The sequence below is a fragment of the Balaenoptera borealis genome (assembly GCF_965194805.1).
Source record: "Balaenoptera borealis genome assembly, chromosome: 11".
In the NCBI taxonomy this organism is placed as follows: Eukaryota; Metazoa; Chordata; class Mammalia; order Artiodactyla; family Balaenopteridae; genus Balaenoptera; species Balaenoptera borealis.
This window is the reverse complement of record NC_138868.1, coordinates 14,254,548-14,269,138: the sequence shown is the minus strand read 5'-3', so window position 1 is coordinate 14,269,138 and position 14,591 is coordinate 14,254,548. Positions and strand designations below refer to the sequence as shown.

Below are 14,591 nucleotides of genomic sequence, written 5' to 3'. Positions count from 1 at the left end.
GCTTGAGCCACAGCTCACTCACCCCTCCATGGGGTGCAAGGCAATGGCCCTGGGCTTCTCAAGGTTCTGCCACAGCAGCACCTTCCGGTGGGCCCCGTCCAGGTTAGCCACCTCAATCCTTGATGTCCCCGAGTCGGTCCAGTAGAGTTTGTCATGGACCCAATCCACAGCCAGGCCCCCTGGTGGAAAGAGGCCATGGAAAATAGTCAGGGGTTCAGCCCAGGATCCTCTGTGCCATAGAAACAAGGGCAGCTCTTACACGAAGCCGTTTCTTGGGCCAGATACTCTTCTAACCATGTTACACACACTAACTCATTTAATCATCACAACAACTGTGTGAGCTAGGTACTATAATCCCCATGAAGGTGAAGATACTGAGGCACAGAGAAGTCAAGTAACTGTCCAAAGTCATGCATTTCCTCCTCGCAGCCAATCACATTCCACTTCACGAATCCTGGCTCCTTGACCCACACCCAGGGTCCCCGACTGCACTGGCCCAGGGGTTTACAAATTGTGGCTCAGGGGTTCGCAGAGGAACATCAGAAGTTCCATAAGCATTTGAGTCAAAAATGCTCAATACCAAATTCTAACCCACTTCCCTTGCTTGTAGAATGGCCTGAGATTGCAAAGTGAGCTACTGTTTTTCTAATCTGCAAACATTTGGATAGATTTATCTGGGTTGATCGGAATATTCCTAATACTAAGCAATCAAAACAGAAGTCAGAATTAAATTGGATGCAAGGCTGATAGAGAATTTTAACAGTCATCCATAAATCTCTGATTTCAGATGGTTACATTCATCAAAACGGTCTCATTACTCTCACTGATTGAGCTCATGTTTGCTTTACAACCAGCAAATGTTATAAACCTGAACCTATAAAATGAATGTAGACTAATGAATGTTTTCCATATTAGAGTTCCATCCAAGATTTCACTGCGAGAAGATGTTCCGCTGCCTAAGGTTTGTAGCCACTCGCCTGTTCCTTCCTCGATGGCTCTGCATGTGGTGTGGCCCTGCCCCTCCCCACGGGGCCTCGTTCCCTACCTGGGCTCTCGAGCCCTGTAGACACAACCTCTTCCACATTGCTGCCATTGAGGTTGGCGCGGAGGATCCGGTCCAGGGTGACATCGGACCAGAAGACAAGCTCACGCCGGTGGTGGAAGTCGAGGGCGATGGCGTTCTCCAGGTTGTTGAGCAGCAGTGTGTACTCAGAGCGGTGCGGCAGCACCTGCCGGATGTCGATGCGGTTGGCGAACAGTAGCACCGGCTCCGGCCCTGGGACGTGGCATAGAAATGGGGCCCCCGCCGGGCTCCAGAGCTGCCCCTGGCAACCACCAGCGTGCACCCCCAGCTCCAGGGGGCCCCTAGCCCGCTAGGGCACGTCCCAAGCTGTTAGCATCAGCGCTAGAAGGGTGGGAGCCTGCAAAGTACACATCCCACCCCAGCGGGGTTTTGCTTGGGGCTCAGGATGCAATTCATAGCTCCATTTTACTGTGATGGAAACAGCTAACTCTCGGCAAATCTCCAAGCACCGGAGCACCTGGCTGCCAGGCTCAGTCCTCTGCCCACCCAGCCAAACGCCAACACCCCTTACCCAGAGCCTTGCAGCTGCGCCGGTCAGGCCGGAGTTCGTAGCCTGCTTCGCACCAGCACTGGAAAGCCCCCTCGCTGTTGGTGCAGCCCTGGCTACAGTACCCCTCCTCGGCACATTCATTCACATCTGTGAGGACGGAACGTGGTCAGGAGATCTCTGTTCTGCCATCCTCCCACCCCAACTGCCCAGCTGACGAGCTGCTTCCCTGCCCACATACCCATCTACTTTCCAGGCCTAGTGGGAAGACTATATAACAAGTGGTCAAGGGCTTCGAGTTCACTCCGAGCTGGGCTGGAATCCCAACTCTGCTAACTCACCTCTCTGAGCTTCCGTTCCCCCACCTTTGAAATGGGAGGGATAACAATCCCTACCTCCAGGGCTATTGTGATCATGATATGAGGTTACACCCATCAAATGCCTGACCCATCGGAAACACAGCTGCCTGGCCCTGCTCCCACCCAGGCCCCAGCTCACCCTGGCACGTGCGTCCGTCCTCGATGAGCCGGTAGCCTGTGTGGCAGGTACACTGCACTGCCCCTCGCACCGTCTGGCACTTCTGGGTGCAGCCACCGTTGTTAACATTGCAGTTCTCCTCACCCGTCCGGGGCCCTGTGCCAGCCAAGCCAGAGATGGGAGTTGAGCCCAGAATCCTCCCCCAGACAGCCAACTTGGCATTCCACCTGGACCACGAAGAACAGCTCCTGAGGCTGCAAGAGTCACTGGGGAGGCTTCTCTTTGAAGCGTATGGGCGGGGCTCAGCCACAAACCACGGGTGGGCGCGCCCGGGGGGACACTCACGGCAGCTCTGCTGTGGGCTTTCGTCGCTGCTGTCCCCACAGTCATTGACCCCATTGCACAGCTTCCTCTGCCCGATGCAGCGCCCATTCCAACACAGGAACTGGTCCGAGGCACAGTGGGGGCTTCCTGGAGAGGGAAGGAGGAAAATGGGGAGGGAGGGAGACCCAGGTCACATCAGGGCAGGGCTTGGGTCAACAAAAGGATGGGAGCCTGTCATTTTCTAGGGTGAGCTGGAGACAGATGAGACTCAAGGTGGGAGGGTCGGGGTCCAAGGCAGGAAACAGCTCAGACAGGGCTGGCTGAATGTCTGCATGTGTTTTCTCCCCAGGACACCGCAGCGGGATGGTGAGGGGTGTGGGACAGAATGAGAGAGCACATCCATGTGTCCGGCACCGGTGTGGCTAGGGGAGGGGGCATGGGGGCTGTCAGCCAGAGAGCAGTCCTTGCTTACGAGGCCAGAGCACCAGGCAGCGGCCATGTGTGAGTTAGAATGTGAGAGGCCATTGAAACTCCCAGCCCTGATACTGTGTTCCAGGCCATGAGGCTGCAGGTCAACAGATGCACCTGGATTTGACACTGGTAACAGAGAAGAGCAGGAAAAATCCAGGCCATGGGCAAGATCTGACTAAAGCATCACCTTGGCCCAACTGGAAAGGCAGCAGTAACACCCGCTTCCCACCCCTATCCTCCAACCCACCTATGGGTTAACGGGCCTGGGGTACCCCTGGGAGACTCTACCTGTGTTTTCACAGTTCTCTTCATCGCTGTTGTCCGCACAGTCGTCCTCCCCATCACAACGCCAGGACAGACGGACGCAGCGGCCTGACCGACAGCGGAACTGTTCCGCCGTACATATTGAGGTGGCTGGGCAAAGCAAAGGTCTAATGAAAGCCTGGCCCCACTTCAGCCCGAAGCACCACCCTGCCACCCCAAAATGCACTTTATGCCAGCACCCACGCCACTCTTCTTGACACCAGTGTCACAGCTGGTCTATACGGCATCTCTGTGGGAATTGGAAAAAGGTGCCTTTTCCTCAAGACACTTTACTGCCATCTGCTGGAAAACTGCCATGATGACTATATAAATCTATAGAATTATGGAAGATATGTCTACTGTGGGACTGGCATCCTTTGCACCTAGCACCTCTGGGCCATGCCCAACCTACACGACTGCACATGGTGGTCCTGTCCTAACTGTCTTCAAGCTTCACCGGTGGTGGCCTCTCTCTACTTCCAGCCCGGACCGTTGGCACCGCCCCCCACTCACTGCAGTTGCGCTCATCAGACTGGTCATCACAGTCCGCGTCGCCATCACAGCGCCAGCCTGCGTTTATGCACAGGCCACTGTCACACATGAACTCCCCAGAGCGGCAGGGCTGGTGGGAGGCTGCGGAAACACGATAGGCTTCTGTCTCTAGCTAGTCCCTGCACCCAGTGTCCCATGGCAGACCAGAAAGCCCCAGCCCCAGCCCCCAGGCTCTTCCATCTTTGCTCAGTAGGGACCAGGGAATCCAAAAGCTTGTCCCCTGAGCTCCTGACCCAGGCGGCACCTGTGCCTTGCTACCCCAGGAGTTCCTCCCAGCCTGGCCTCCCCTCCCCCACCCAGCTGGCCAGAGCACTCACAGCAGTCAGACTCGTCCGACCAGTCTCCGCAGTCATCATCGCCATCGCAGTGGTAGATATCGAGGATGCAGCGGCCGTAGGCACACTGGAACTCCTCCAGGTTGCAGGGGGGCACTGGTACTGCCGAGGCTGGAAGGAGGGCAGGGGCGGGGAGGGGAATACACTCAGTCCTGGACAGAGGAGAGGGGCCCTGACTCCTCTGAGCAAGATGCTCAGATAAAGAAACCAGCTTTCATTTGGGATGGCCCTTATAGACTCCCATATTCTGGTGGACCAAAGGGAGACCTCCCTTCCCACCTGGGGAACCTGTTCCCTCCCTGGCTCAACCTAGGAGGAGCCGCTTCTTAAGAACCCACCCTCCTTGCCCACTGTTCATGCACTCCTCAGCCTGGCCCTCAGCCCATGGGATGGAGCTCTCTGCCTCATCCCAGCCCAAGAGCCTGAGTTCTGGGGCCACTCACGACAGCTCTCCTCGTCAGAGCCATCTTTGCAGTCGGTGTCACCATCGCAGTACCAGTGCTCAGCGATACAGCTTCCATCACTGCAGCGGAATTCCTTGTCGGAGCACTTGCGCATGTCTGGGGGGACGCAATGGGACAGCAATCCTGCAGGAGCCCCACCGGCAACCCTCCTGCAATCCTCCCTGACTCCCATCTTCACTGCCCCTGGGAGTCTGACCCAGGCCCTGCAAGACACCACAGATTCGGGGCAGACTCCCGAGGGGAAAGCCGCAGCCCTGGAGAGATTGGGCCTCAGGCTCCTATTCTGTGGTTCCTGGGGCGTCTGGCTGCTCTGCCCCTCCTGCTCTCCTCCAGGCACCAGGGCGGTTCAAGGTTCGGGCAGTGCCAGAGCCCCTGCTGCTCTTTCCCCCCGTGGCCATGCCATCCACCAGCCACCCCGCCTGCCTCCCCGGAGCACCGCTCACCACACTGCTCATCGCTGTTGTCACCACAGTCATTGTCACCGTCGCAGTGCCACAGGCTCCGGATGCAGTAGCCGTTCTGGCAGGGGAACTCGTCTTCCTCACACTCCCGCGGGGCTGTGGGCACAGAGCGGTCAGGCCGCTACAGGCAGTGGGGTCAGCGCCTGGGAGCCCAGCAGAAAGCCTGGCAGAGCAGAGCAGCCAAAGCAGCTCTGATGCTTCCTAAGGGAGCCTAGGAGGTGGCTGTCTCCGGGGGCTTATCTGACCAAGAGAAGAGGTGGGAGGACAAGAGCCAAAGACCACGGGCTGGAGCATCATTTTCTTTTTCTTTCTCTCTTTTTTTTTTAAGTCTTATTGAATTTGTTACAATACTGCTTCTGTTTTATGTTTTGGTTTTTTGGCCGCGAGGCATGTGGGATCTTAGCTCTCCCACCAGGGATTGAACCTGTACCCCCTGCATTGGAAGGCCAAGTATCTACTTCTGGACTGCCAGAGAAGTCCCTGGGGCATCATTCTCTGATTGAAAATTGATGGAACCTGCCCAGCCCCGCCAGCACTCACGACAGTCCTGCTCATCCGAGTCGTCCTCACAGTCGTTGTCTCCGTCGCACACCCAGGAGCGGCGGATGCACTTGCCATTGTCACAGTGGAAGTCAAGAGGGGAGCAGGTGGGGAGCACTGAGTCCCGGCAAAAGAAGGGAAACGAGTGTCAGTCTGGTGCACTTACTCAGGCAGGCTCAACCGGGCCAGAAATCCTTTCCTGACTCCCTGTCTGAATTACAGTCCTTCCTCACAGACTCCTACGCCTGCCCCCAGCGGATGGAGAACCAAGCAGAAACAGCAGTTAAGAAGCCAGAGTTTTCTCAGGGAGTGGTGGTCAGGGATTCAGAAGGCAGAAGAGCCCAAGGAGCTCAAAACCACTAGGAAAGCAGTTAAGGAAAACATGAAAGGACAAACAAAAGTATTTTTCCCCATTTCCTCTTATTAAGTGATGATTGACACACCTGGGCTCAATTTCAAGTTCGAGAACTCATCACTTATCACACAAGCCAGTTACCCTCTCTGAGCTACAGGTTCTTTGACTGTACAATGGGGATAATTATTATTGACTCAGCGAGGTCTTTTGAGACCTCAAAAGTGCTACATGAAAGTGAGCCATTTACCATCATCACAATTAGCTAAACTGGTTAGGGTTAATAAGGTCCAGGTTGTAGCTTCACTCTTATGAGACTAATTAGCCTCCCTCAGATATAGGTGCTGCAGGGTGGAGACTGCACCCCTGAATCCAGACAAGTAACTGGCTCAGGAGTAATATTACTACATATCCAAGACAGGATACCCTAGCCTGTTGTGCATGTTACTACACTAGGGGAAAGGGGAGATTTAATGAGAATATGTGATTTCTTACAAAGTTTATGTTATTTGAAAAGGTGTGATTACACAGAATACCAACATAAGAAACACAGAAATACTCGGCATCCACGTATAGCATGCACATTTTAAAATGCACAGATATGCAATACAGGTATACATATTCACATAAATACAGAGAGATCTATTTAATTAAAGAGACCACCTGTAACTTCAAATGTTTTCTCCTGTACTTGTTTCAAAGTTTGTTTTATTGGCCACACGTGCATGGAAATATGGGCAATACGGGAGGGCTGAAGCCATATATACTGTGAAGAAACCACCCATCTGTTAATACCTGTCACCCTCGAGAGAGTCCAACTCTGAGTCTGACACAGCTGATGCACAGAACACACCATCACACCTGTCCTTGCTCCCTCACACCTTCTACCACTTCCCATCGTCCCGTGGGGAGGTTCTTACTACATCCGTCCTCATCGCTGTGGTCTCCGCAGTCGTTGTCTCCATCACATTGCCACTGGGCGGGGATGCAGGTACACTCGCCGAGGGCACTGACCGCACACGTGAAGTGGCTCCGACCACAAGCACACTCGGGGCTGCTGGCTAGGCCTGGGCAGAGGGAAGAGGAACCAGTGAGGGCTCAGCTCCCACCCAACCAAAGCCCATTCTAGGGGGGCAAGGTAGAGGAGCCAAGTCTAGGAGCACCGTCACCCAGGAGGCCACAGTGATGCTGCAGGGAGGTGTGGACCATGGAATCGTGCCTTCCTCCTCCTCCAAGGCACAAATGGTCAAGAAGATACCCTCTGACTTTGGGCTCACAAACAGTCCAGTATCCCCTCTATGACAGGGTTTTTTTGCACACCCCCCACCAAAGGCCCAGGGACAAATGATGCCACCTAGAGGGCTGGTGGTCTTGAGGAAGGGGAGCCAGGGACAGCATGGGCGATGTAGAAAGGTTTCCATATCCTTCCCTCCAAAACTAGGTGGAGTTATGGATGCTTTTGCCTCTACCCAGGACCAGGACATTGGTCAGGGAGAACAAGAAATAAGAGGGGAATTAAAATGCTGGAGCCCCTTTAGGGATAAGAAATCACACGAGGGAGCAGGGAGCAGCAGGCCCTGCTGTGAGTCCCCGAGTCAGAACTCGCTTTAAGGAGGGTGACCAGGAGAAGCAGGACCGGGAACCCAGGCTGCCTCAGGGCAGGGCGACTGGGACCAGTCAGGGCCTTCCGGTCTGCGGGACCGGCCACAGCCTGGAGGAAGGATGGCAGAAGCAGCCCCTCCCGCAGCCTCCGCAGCACGCTGCTGGCTTCCCTATTGAGCATCCAGCTATCTGCCTGGCCAAGTCCCATGACCGGCTGCTGTGCCCCCTCCCCAGCGTGCCCAGCAGGATGCCCTGGGATGGCGTGTGAATGGCTCGGTGCCCCCGCTCCAGCCTCAGCTGGAACAAAGCGTTCTGCCAGGGTCACTCTCCCCCCTCCCAGCATTCATCTAACCCGCTGGGCTGCTGCAGCTGGGAAAGAAGGGGGTCACCTCTCCCTTGCTCATCTCCTCCGCTTGCTTTCTTCTCCCTTTCCTCCCCTCAGCTGGGCCCTGCCCTCAGCCTGGGCTGGAACGGGGAAGGAGTCAGCTCCCGTATTGCCATCCCGCTTCCTTTCCTATTTACAGGGCCCAGCTTCTCTCTCGGCTCATCTCCTTGACTACATCCTCACCTTGCATTGTATTACTCGGGCCAGCTTAGGGTTTAGGGCCCAGAATGAAAGGGTGGACTGTTATTCCCACCAAAAGCAACGGGGGAGCCCTAGACCCCTCCGTCTCCACTTCACCCCAAGGATAAGTGTAAGCATAAAGCAGGGGCCGGTCCCTAACCTGCAAATGGATGGGAGGGACGGCCAACCTTTGGGATCTGTGAACCCCTGAAACTACAGGCAAAGTGTACATTTCTGGAGTGAAGGACCACAGCTTTCACCCAATCTTCAACTGAGGCCTTGCCCTCCCCTTCCAAAGGGAATCAGCTGCCCTAGAAAAGATGCAGGATTTCCTGCAGAAGCCGCGGGAATCCATCTGAAAGGAGCAGCATCTCCATACCTCATAGGAAGGCCCTACTCCAAGCCCAGCACTCCTGTCTCTCCAGATCTCTCTGCAAGTACAGGACAGAGGATTCTTCCCAGGGAAGCACTGAAGACCCAGCCCCATCCTCCTGGGCCTGTTCTGAGAGCACTGAGAAGGGATGAGGGCTTTTTTCACTCAGACCCTGGGCACCAGAGCCTGAGGAACTTTTGTAAGTTTGACCAGCTCATCACAGCTAAAGGCGCTGCTTTAGGGACCTCTGGCTGGGATGAAAGAGCAATGACTAAGTATTCCAGAGGACTCCATGCCATGGGGCTCACCACCAAGACGCTGATCTCTTTCACGGGGAAGAATAGTGAAGAGGAAGAATAAGGCTAAGAATAATGCTAAAAATCATCCCAATGAGGGATGATTTTTCTCCTTCATTGAAGACTGGCCTCAGTTGAAGATTGGGGGGCATTTGGCAATGCATGATGACATTTTTGGTTGTGACTGGTGGTACTGGCAGCATCTAGAGGATAAAGGCCACAGATGCTGCTAAATATCCTACAATGTACAGGACAGGCACCCACAACAAAGAAGTTATCCAGCCTAAAATGTCAATGGAGGTTGAGAAATGCTGCTAGCCACGCACAGCAGGGAGCGGGGCCGCACCAAGGAGGAGATCAGGGTAAGGGGGTGACAAGAATGGAGAGGAAGAGGGGGCACTGGGGGGAGAGGAGGAGGAAACACTGGACCTGGAGCGGACAGAGCTGGGTCCCACTGACCAGCTGTGCCACCTTGTACGAATCCCGTAGCCCCTTAGCCTGTTTCCTTGTGTGTAAAAAAAGCCACAAGGGCTGGACATGAAGATAAATGTGAAAGAGGCTAACCTCCTGCCTGGGAACACCAAGGATGCTCCACAAATGCACGCTGGGGGTGTGCGGGCATGAGGATTTGGGGGCTAGCTTTTTCTGAAAGGCCTTGATTTTAAGAACCTGAGTACCAGGAGCAGGAGGTCAAGGACAGCAGCATTTTAGGCTGCATGCAAGTCAAAAGGAATCCAGAAGGTAAAAGAGGAGCCTTCAGGGTTTTTTTTAGCCTCCCCCTGCCCCACTTTTGGCTGAGTGATAGCAGAAGTCCTGAGTTTCCCCTGCAGACTTCAGGAACAAAGCATTCCATCCAGTGGGCATCAAGTTAGTTGCTGAAGAGTCACGACTTCCTGCATGTCAGAGCAACATCTGAAGGTCAGGCAGCCGGCGACAGGCAAACTCTTGGCTTGGGTGTTCATACAGTAAACAGACACATTATACTCCAAACCCCAGCCTTTCTGGACAACTGCTGCCCCTCTGGGACCCTGGGAGGTGGAATTCTGCCTTTTCACTCAAGTCCTGGCTGTGATCATAAAGGACAGCTTTTAACCCTTTTTAACTAAAAGAATGGTGAGTGAAGAAAGGATACAAATGACTGCGGGTGGCAAAACGCGGTCTTCATTTTAAGAAGTGTTCGGTTAGAACACTCAGCTGTGCTTCTGGCCTTGAAAGCTATTTGCCAGCTGCACTGCAAGCTACAGTGGCCTCAAAGGGCATGGAACCTTCAACCTAATGCAATCAACATGGAAAAGACCTCCTTCCAAAGTGTTCACTATCCCTGATCATCAAGTTATCCAGCTTTTAGGATACATGGTAATGTGCTCAGAGGGCCTTCCTGGGAGGTTAACCAAAATCTCAGCCATCTGACCACCTTCTCACTGCTTTCTTCAGAAGGAAAGCAGGGAAACGCCCATCTGCTTACACTACCAGACACAGTGTAATATGTGAGAGAACACAGATTCTTGAGTCAGAGAGGCTGGAGTTCAAGTCCTGGTTCTACACTAACTCTACAACTTTGAGCAAGTTAGTTAATGCCTCTGAGTCTCAGTTTCCTCATCCATAAAATGGGAATAACAACAGTTCTACTGCAAAGGGTTTTGTAAAGATTAAATTAAATAATCCATGTAGACTGCTTAGCGCAGGGCTGGCACACAGCAAAAGCTTCATAAAAATACAGCCATCATTTACTGAGTACTTACCATGTGCCCTCCAAATACTTTTCTAAGTGCTTTTCTTATGCCACATCATTGAATGCTCTCAACAACCCTGGGAAGTGGCACTGTTATTATTATCACCACCTTACAGTTGAGGACACTGAGACACAGGGAGGGGAAGTCTGTTGACAGGTCACACAGATACTAAGGGTTGGAGTCAGCATTCACACACAGGCAGGTCAATTCCAGATCCTCTGCTCTTAATCTCTTCATGAATACTGCCTCTTAATAAGTGGTATTGCTATCATGAGAATTTCCAATACCCTGAGATCAAAACAGGGGATTTATAATACTGGGATTTTTGGGTCCTTCTTTCTGCATTCTGGATTGGCAAATGTGCAGTGAGTTTATGGATCTCAAGCAGTGACCTCTCCTTCTGGCTACTGCTGAGGCTAAGGACCAATTTCCCTTGCCCTAAGGTAAAGTAGTGAAGCAAGGAGAGTATGGAACCCTAGTCCTCTGAAAGAGTGCCTCGGTACTGTGTTGGTCCAGAAAAGGGCAGGGCTTTAGACAACAAATGATTATGTTTTGCAGTTTTTCTTGACAGTTTGCAAGCTACTTGTGCATACACACTTGCATTCTCATTTAATCATTACAGTACTACCCATTTAATTGGTAAGATCACCTACTTTGGCCAAGGTCATGGGGTGAGTAGGAGAGCCAGGATGGCAGCCCCATTCGGACCCTTAGACCAATATTCTTCTCTTAATATGATCTCAGAATCTGGACTTTCCATAAAGCTTCCCACTGATGCACACTCAAGTTAGAGAGGCACTGCTGGGAATTCCCTGGCTGTCCTGTGGTTAGGACTCTGTGCTCTCACTGCCGAGGGCCCGGATTCGATCCCTGGTCAGGGAACCAAAATCCCGCAAGCCACGAGGCACAGGCAAAAAAAAAAAAAAAAAAAAAAAAGAGAGGCACTGCTCCCGACTACCCCATAGAAAGCTCAGCTCAAGGTGGACCACACCTGTCACTTGGAGGCCCAAGGTGTACAGTGACTATACACAGCTACAGATCAGCTTTTTCAAGTTGAACCAGAAATGAGAAGGCTTAAGGGGTGTTCTGTGAGTGTTGGGATATGACAGCTACCCCAACGTGGAAGGGATTACAATGGGGAAGGGAGGAATCATCACTCATATAAGTGAAGGATTTTTTTTTCACAACATACCAAAGCTCTCTTCTCTTCTCCTAACAACTGGCAGCAACGGTGAAGATATAAACCTTATTTAATGAGGATAAGTTATTTGGAATGACTCTGAACTACATCCAGGCCAATCAAGGGACCAATCCACTGATTTCAGCTCCTTGGGCAGCTTACTCAGTAAGCGTCTCTCACTGAAAGGGAAGCCCATGCAGCGAGACAAGACTGACATAACTGAAAGGGGTGGCAGCCAAAAGCCACATGGAAATGGATCTAGTCTCACCCAAGAGATACCTGCAGTCTGGAGAGACTCGGGTAGCTATACAGCCACTGTTTGAGAGGACAGAGCTTGCACAGAAAACATTGGCACCAATACCAAACAAGGTAAATGGCTGGCAGTAGAAGGAGGCCAGGACATGAACCCTTTCCTGATGCTGCCCCACCTGGACCCACAAAGCCTCAGCTGAATTGAAAGCCCCTGCTGTGTGCCCCAGAGGCCCTTGGTATCTCCTCTTACGGTAGCATTTAGCCCACTGTGGGACCATTGTTCACTTACTAGACCAGAAGCCTCTCGATGGTTGGAACTGTATGATATAGAGCTTTGTATTTGTATTCAGTGCACAGTTCAATGATTGGTATGTAGTGATGATCAATACAAGTTTGTAAAATGAATGAATGACACATTCCATTAGAATCTTATGACAGTTGGGAGTCATAGGAAAAGAGAAGCCCAGAATATGAAAAATGAAAGTGGTTATTTCCTACCTACCCTATAATCAAGAAAACAGGAATCTTCTTTTTAAGGTGGCTTCCTAGTTCTATCCAGCTTAAGTTCACTCTTTTCTCCAACAAGAGTTCCTTTCACTGGCTGTATTATCAAGCTGCGATACTGACATGCCGTGACTCTCCTTATTTCTGTCCCTAGATCCCTAGAGGCCAGTCTTACCTGGTTTGAACATCTATCTGATAAAGTCTTCTCCTAGCGGGCCCTCTCAAAAGTGATATCATAAGACACATGATTATTGGTCCCAACAAGGTCAGCCTTCTCTTGCCAGTTTTAAACACAGAAAAGAAGTCCTTAATGGTCAGCTTCCAAAGTTATGAGGCAGAAGAGCATAATGTTAAGAACATGGAAACAAAACTAAGCTAATTCCTGGCCATCGGACCACGTATAATCTCTTTATACCTTAGTTTTTCATCTGGAAAATTGGGATAATAAGAGCCCCTACCTCCCATGGATGTTATGAGAATTGAATTACTTAATTCATAAAAAGCCCTTAGCATAATGCCTGGCATATACTAAGCTCTTGATAAATGGTAGCACCTACTATTGCTATTATAGAATTTGACTCACCCAGACTGTCTTATCCATCCACCCCATGATTAAGCCTTAATATTTCAGGGCTTGAGATGTCTAAAAATCCAACTGTGCGCCAAGCTGCAGTGCTGTTCCCATGGGTTAAGTTGGTGGCATGAGTGACCACAGGAAGAGGTGGGAGAGAGTCTTGTGGCAAGAGTCCTGCTTTACTGCCCTTCTCTGGGGGAGCTTGAAGTACATGGTATCCTTTACTCTTACCTAATTTATCATCAACCAATTCCTAGGAGGCAAATATAGAAAAGAGCATTTAGAACCTAAATTACAGAGCAATTTAGAAATGGATTAGTTTCCTTTTTTGTGAATCGGGGGTAATAACAGTACCTATTTCATAAGGTTGCTGGGAGGTTTAAATGAAATAATACATATAAAGTAGCTATTATACATAATACATAAGCAGCTATTATTTTTGTTGTTGTTGCTGTCATTAACTCCATCATCTTCATCTGTGACCTCTCTCTCAACCCAGTAATGTAGCTGCGTCGCCATACAGGCTTCTTACCCTGCTTAGAAGCTTAGTCAACAGTTTCACAAATCCAACAGGGATTGAATGTGGCTGTGCTCTCTGAGGGGCTGCTCAAAGTACTGCTTTCCTCTCCCCTTACATCTCAAAACCCAAGGTCCACAGAGTAACACGTGGCTTCAGGGAGCAACAAACCATATCTCCCCTTCTGGGAGCTTTTTTAAGCCTCACTCCATCAAAAAGCACCTGAAAGGTAATTCTTTATGCATTGGGATTCCCTGAGAAGATGAAGACTGAAAACACAGAGGAGAGGGCAATCTAAGATAAAATACAGACAGTCCCGACCAAGACCTTCTGGTATAGCTTAGATACAAAAGATTCTATTCTAAGAGGTAGTATGGATTAGAGAGTTAACAGCTTAGGCTCTGGGTTCAAATCCTAGGTCAGTTACTCACTAGCTGTGTGACAGCAAATGGCCTAAGCCTTAGTTTCCCATCTGTAAGACAGGAATCTAACAGAACCTACCTTATAAGGATACGGTGAGGAGTAAATGTGATAAAACACGCTAACACTTTGAGTGCCAGCAATACAGCAAAAGATTCACAAATGTTAAATGCCCCAGAAATACATTTGTAATTTTTAGACCACATGTTCCCAGCTTGTTGGGCAAAAATGGTCACCAGAGATCACTCCCAGAGGAGCAGAAATTCTCATTTGGGGGAAGTATATTTTAAAGTCATTCACTTTTACTGCTTCTCTGAACCTGTGGTTGAAATTGCTCGTTTAAACTGCCAGTGAGTGTGGCAGGGGAGTGGAAAAAGGAGGGAACTCCCCTTTCTCATTTGCTAGGCTTATGGATATTAGAACCTGGCATCTGTATTTGGTTTCCAGAAGGCTGTAGTCCCCAACAGAGAAACTATCTCTTGTCCTCATCCATGCCACGGTGACAGTCGGGTTCCCAAGGCTGGGGCCAACGAAGGGAACATTTGGAGCATTTCCCCCCCACCCCTGCCCTGCAGGCCAGGCAGGAAGTGGAGCTGCTGAGCAAGGAGAGATCGCTGGAGGTGCTTCCAACCTCAAAGCTTCTTTATTTCACGTGCTGATCAGGTGTTTCTCCCAATACCCTAATCTGTACCTGCCTGGCCCTACACCCAGATGGGACAGGGGGA

The 14,591-nt window shown here is 51.2% G+C and overlaps 1 protein-coding gene across 8 annotated transcripts in view; it reads right to left on the bottom strand.

The window, feature by feature from the left end:
* LRP4 (LDL receptor related protein 4) overlaps positions 1–14,591 on the bottom strand; it is a 52,073-nt gene that overhangs the window by 32,268 nt on the left and 5,214 nt on the right. For 7 of the 8 annotated variants that reach the window (XR_014231207.1, XM_082340104.1, XM_082340102.1 and 4 more), the window contains exons 2-13: positions 6,771–6,917; positions 5,499–5,615; positions 4,941–5,054; positions 4,477–4,593; positions 4,016–4,144; positions 3,660–3,779; positions 3,132–3,257; positions 2,394–2,519; positions 2,070–2,204; positions 1,596–1,721; positions 1,046–1,276; positions 23–179 (exon numbers count right to left, since the gene is read on the bottom strand). Coding sequence is in view for 7 of the 8 variants with exons in the window: in XM_082340104.1 (XP_082196230.1) it covers positions 23–179; positions 1,046–1,276; positions 1,596–1,721; positions 2,070–2,204; positions 2,394–2,519; positions 3,132–3,257; positions 3,660–3,779; positions 4,016–4,144; positions 4,477–4,593; positions 4,941–5,054; positions 5,499–5,615; positions 6,771–6,917 (1,645 nt within the window). In the remaining variant the exon portion in view is untranslated. The remainder of the gene's footprint in view (positions 1–22; positions 180–1,045; positions 1,277–1,595; positions 1,722–2,069; positions 2,205–2,393; positions 2,520–3,131; positions 3,258–3,659; positions 3,780–4,015; positions 4,145–4,476; positions 4,594–4,940; positions 5,055–5,498; positions 5,616–6,770; positions 6,918–14,591) is intronic. The other variant, XM_082340100.1, reaches the window with a different exon arrangement.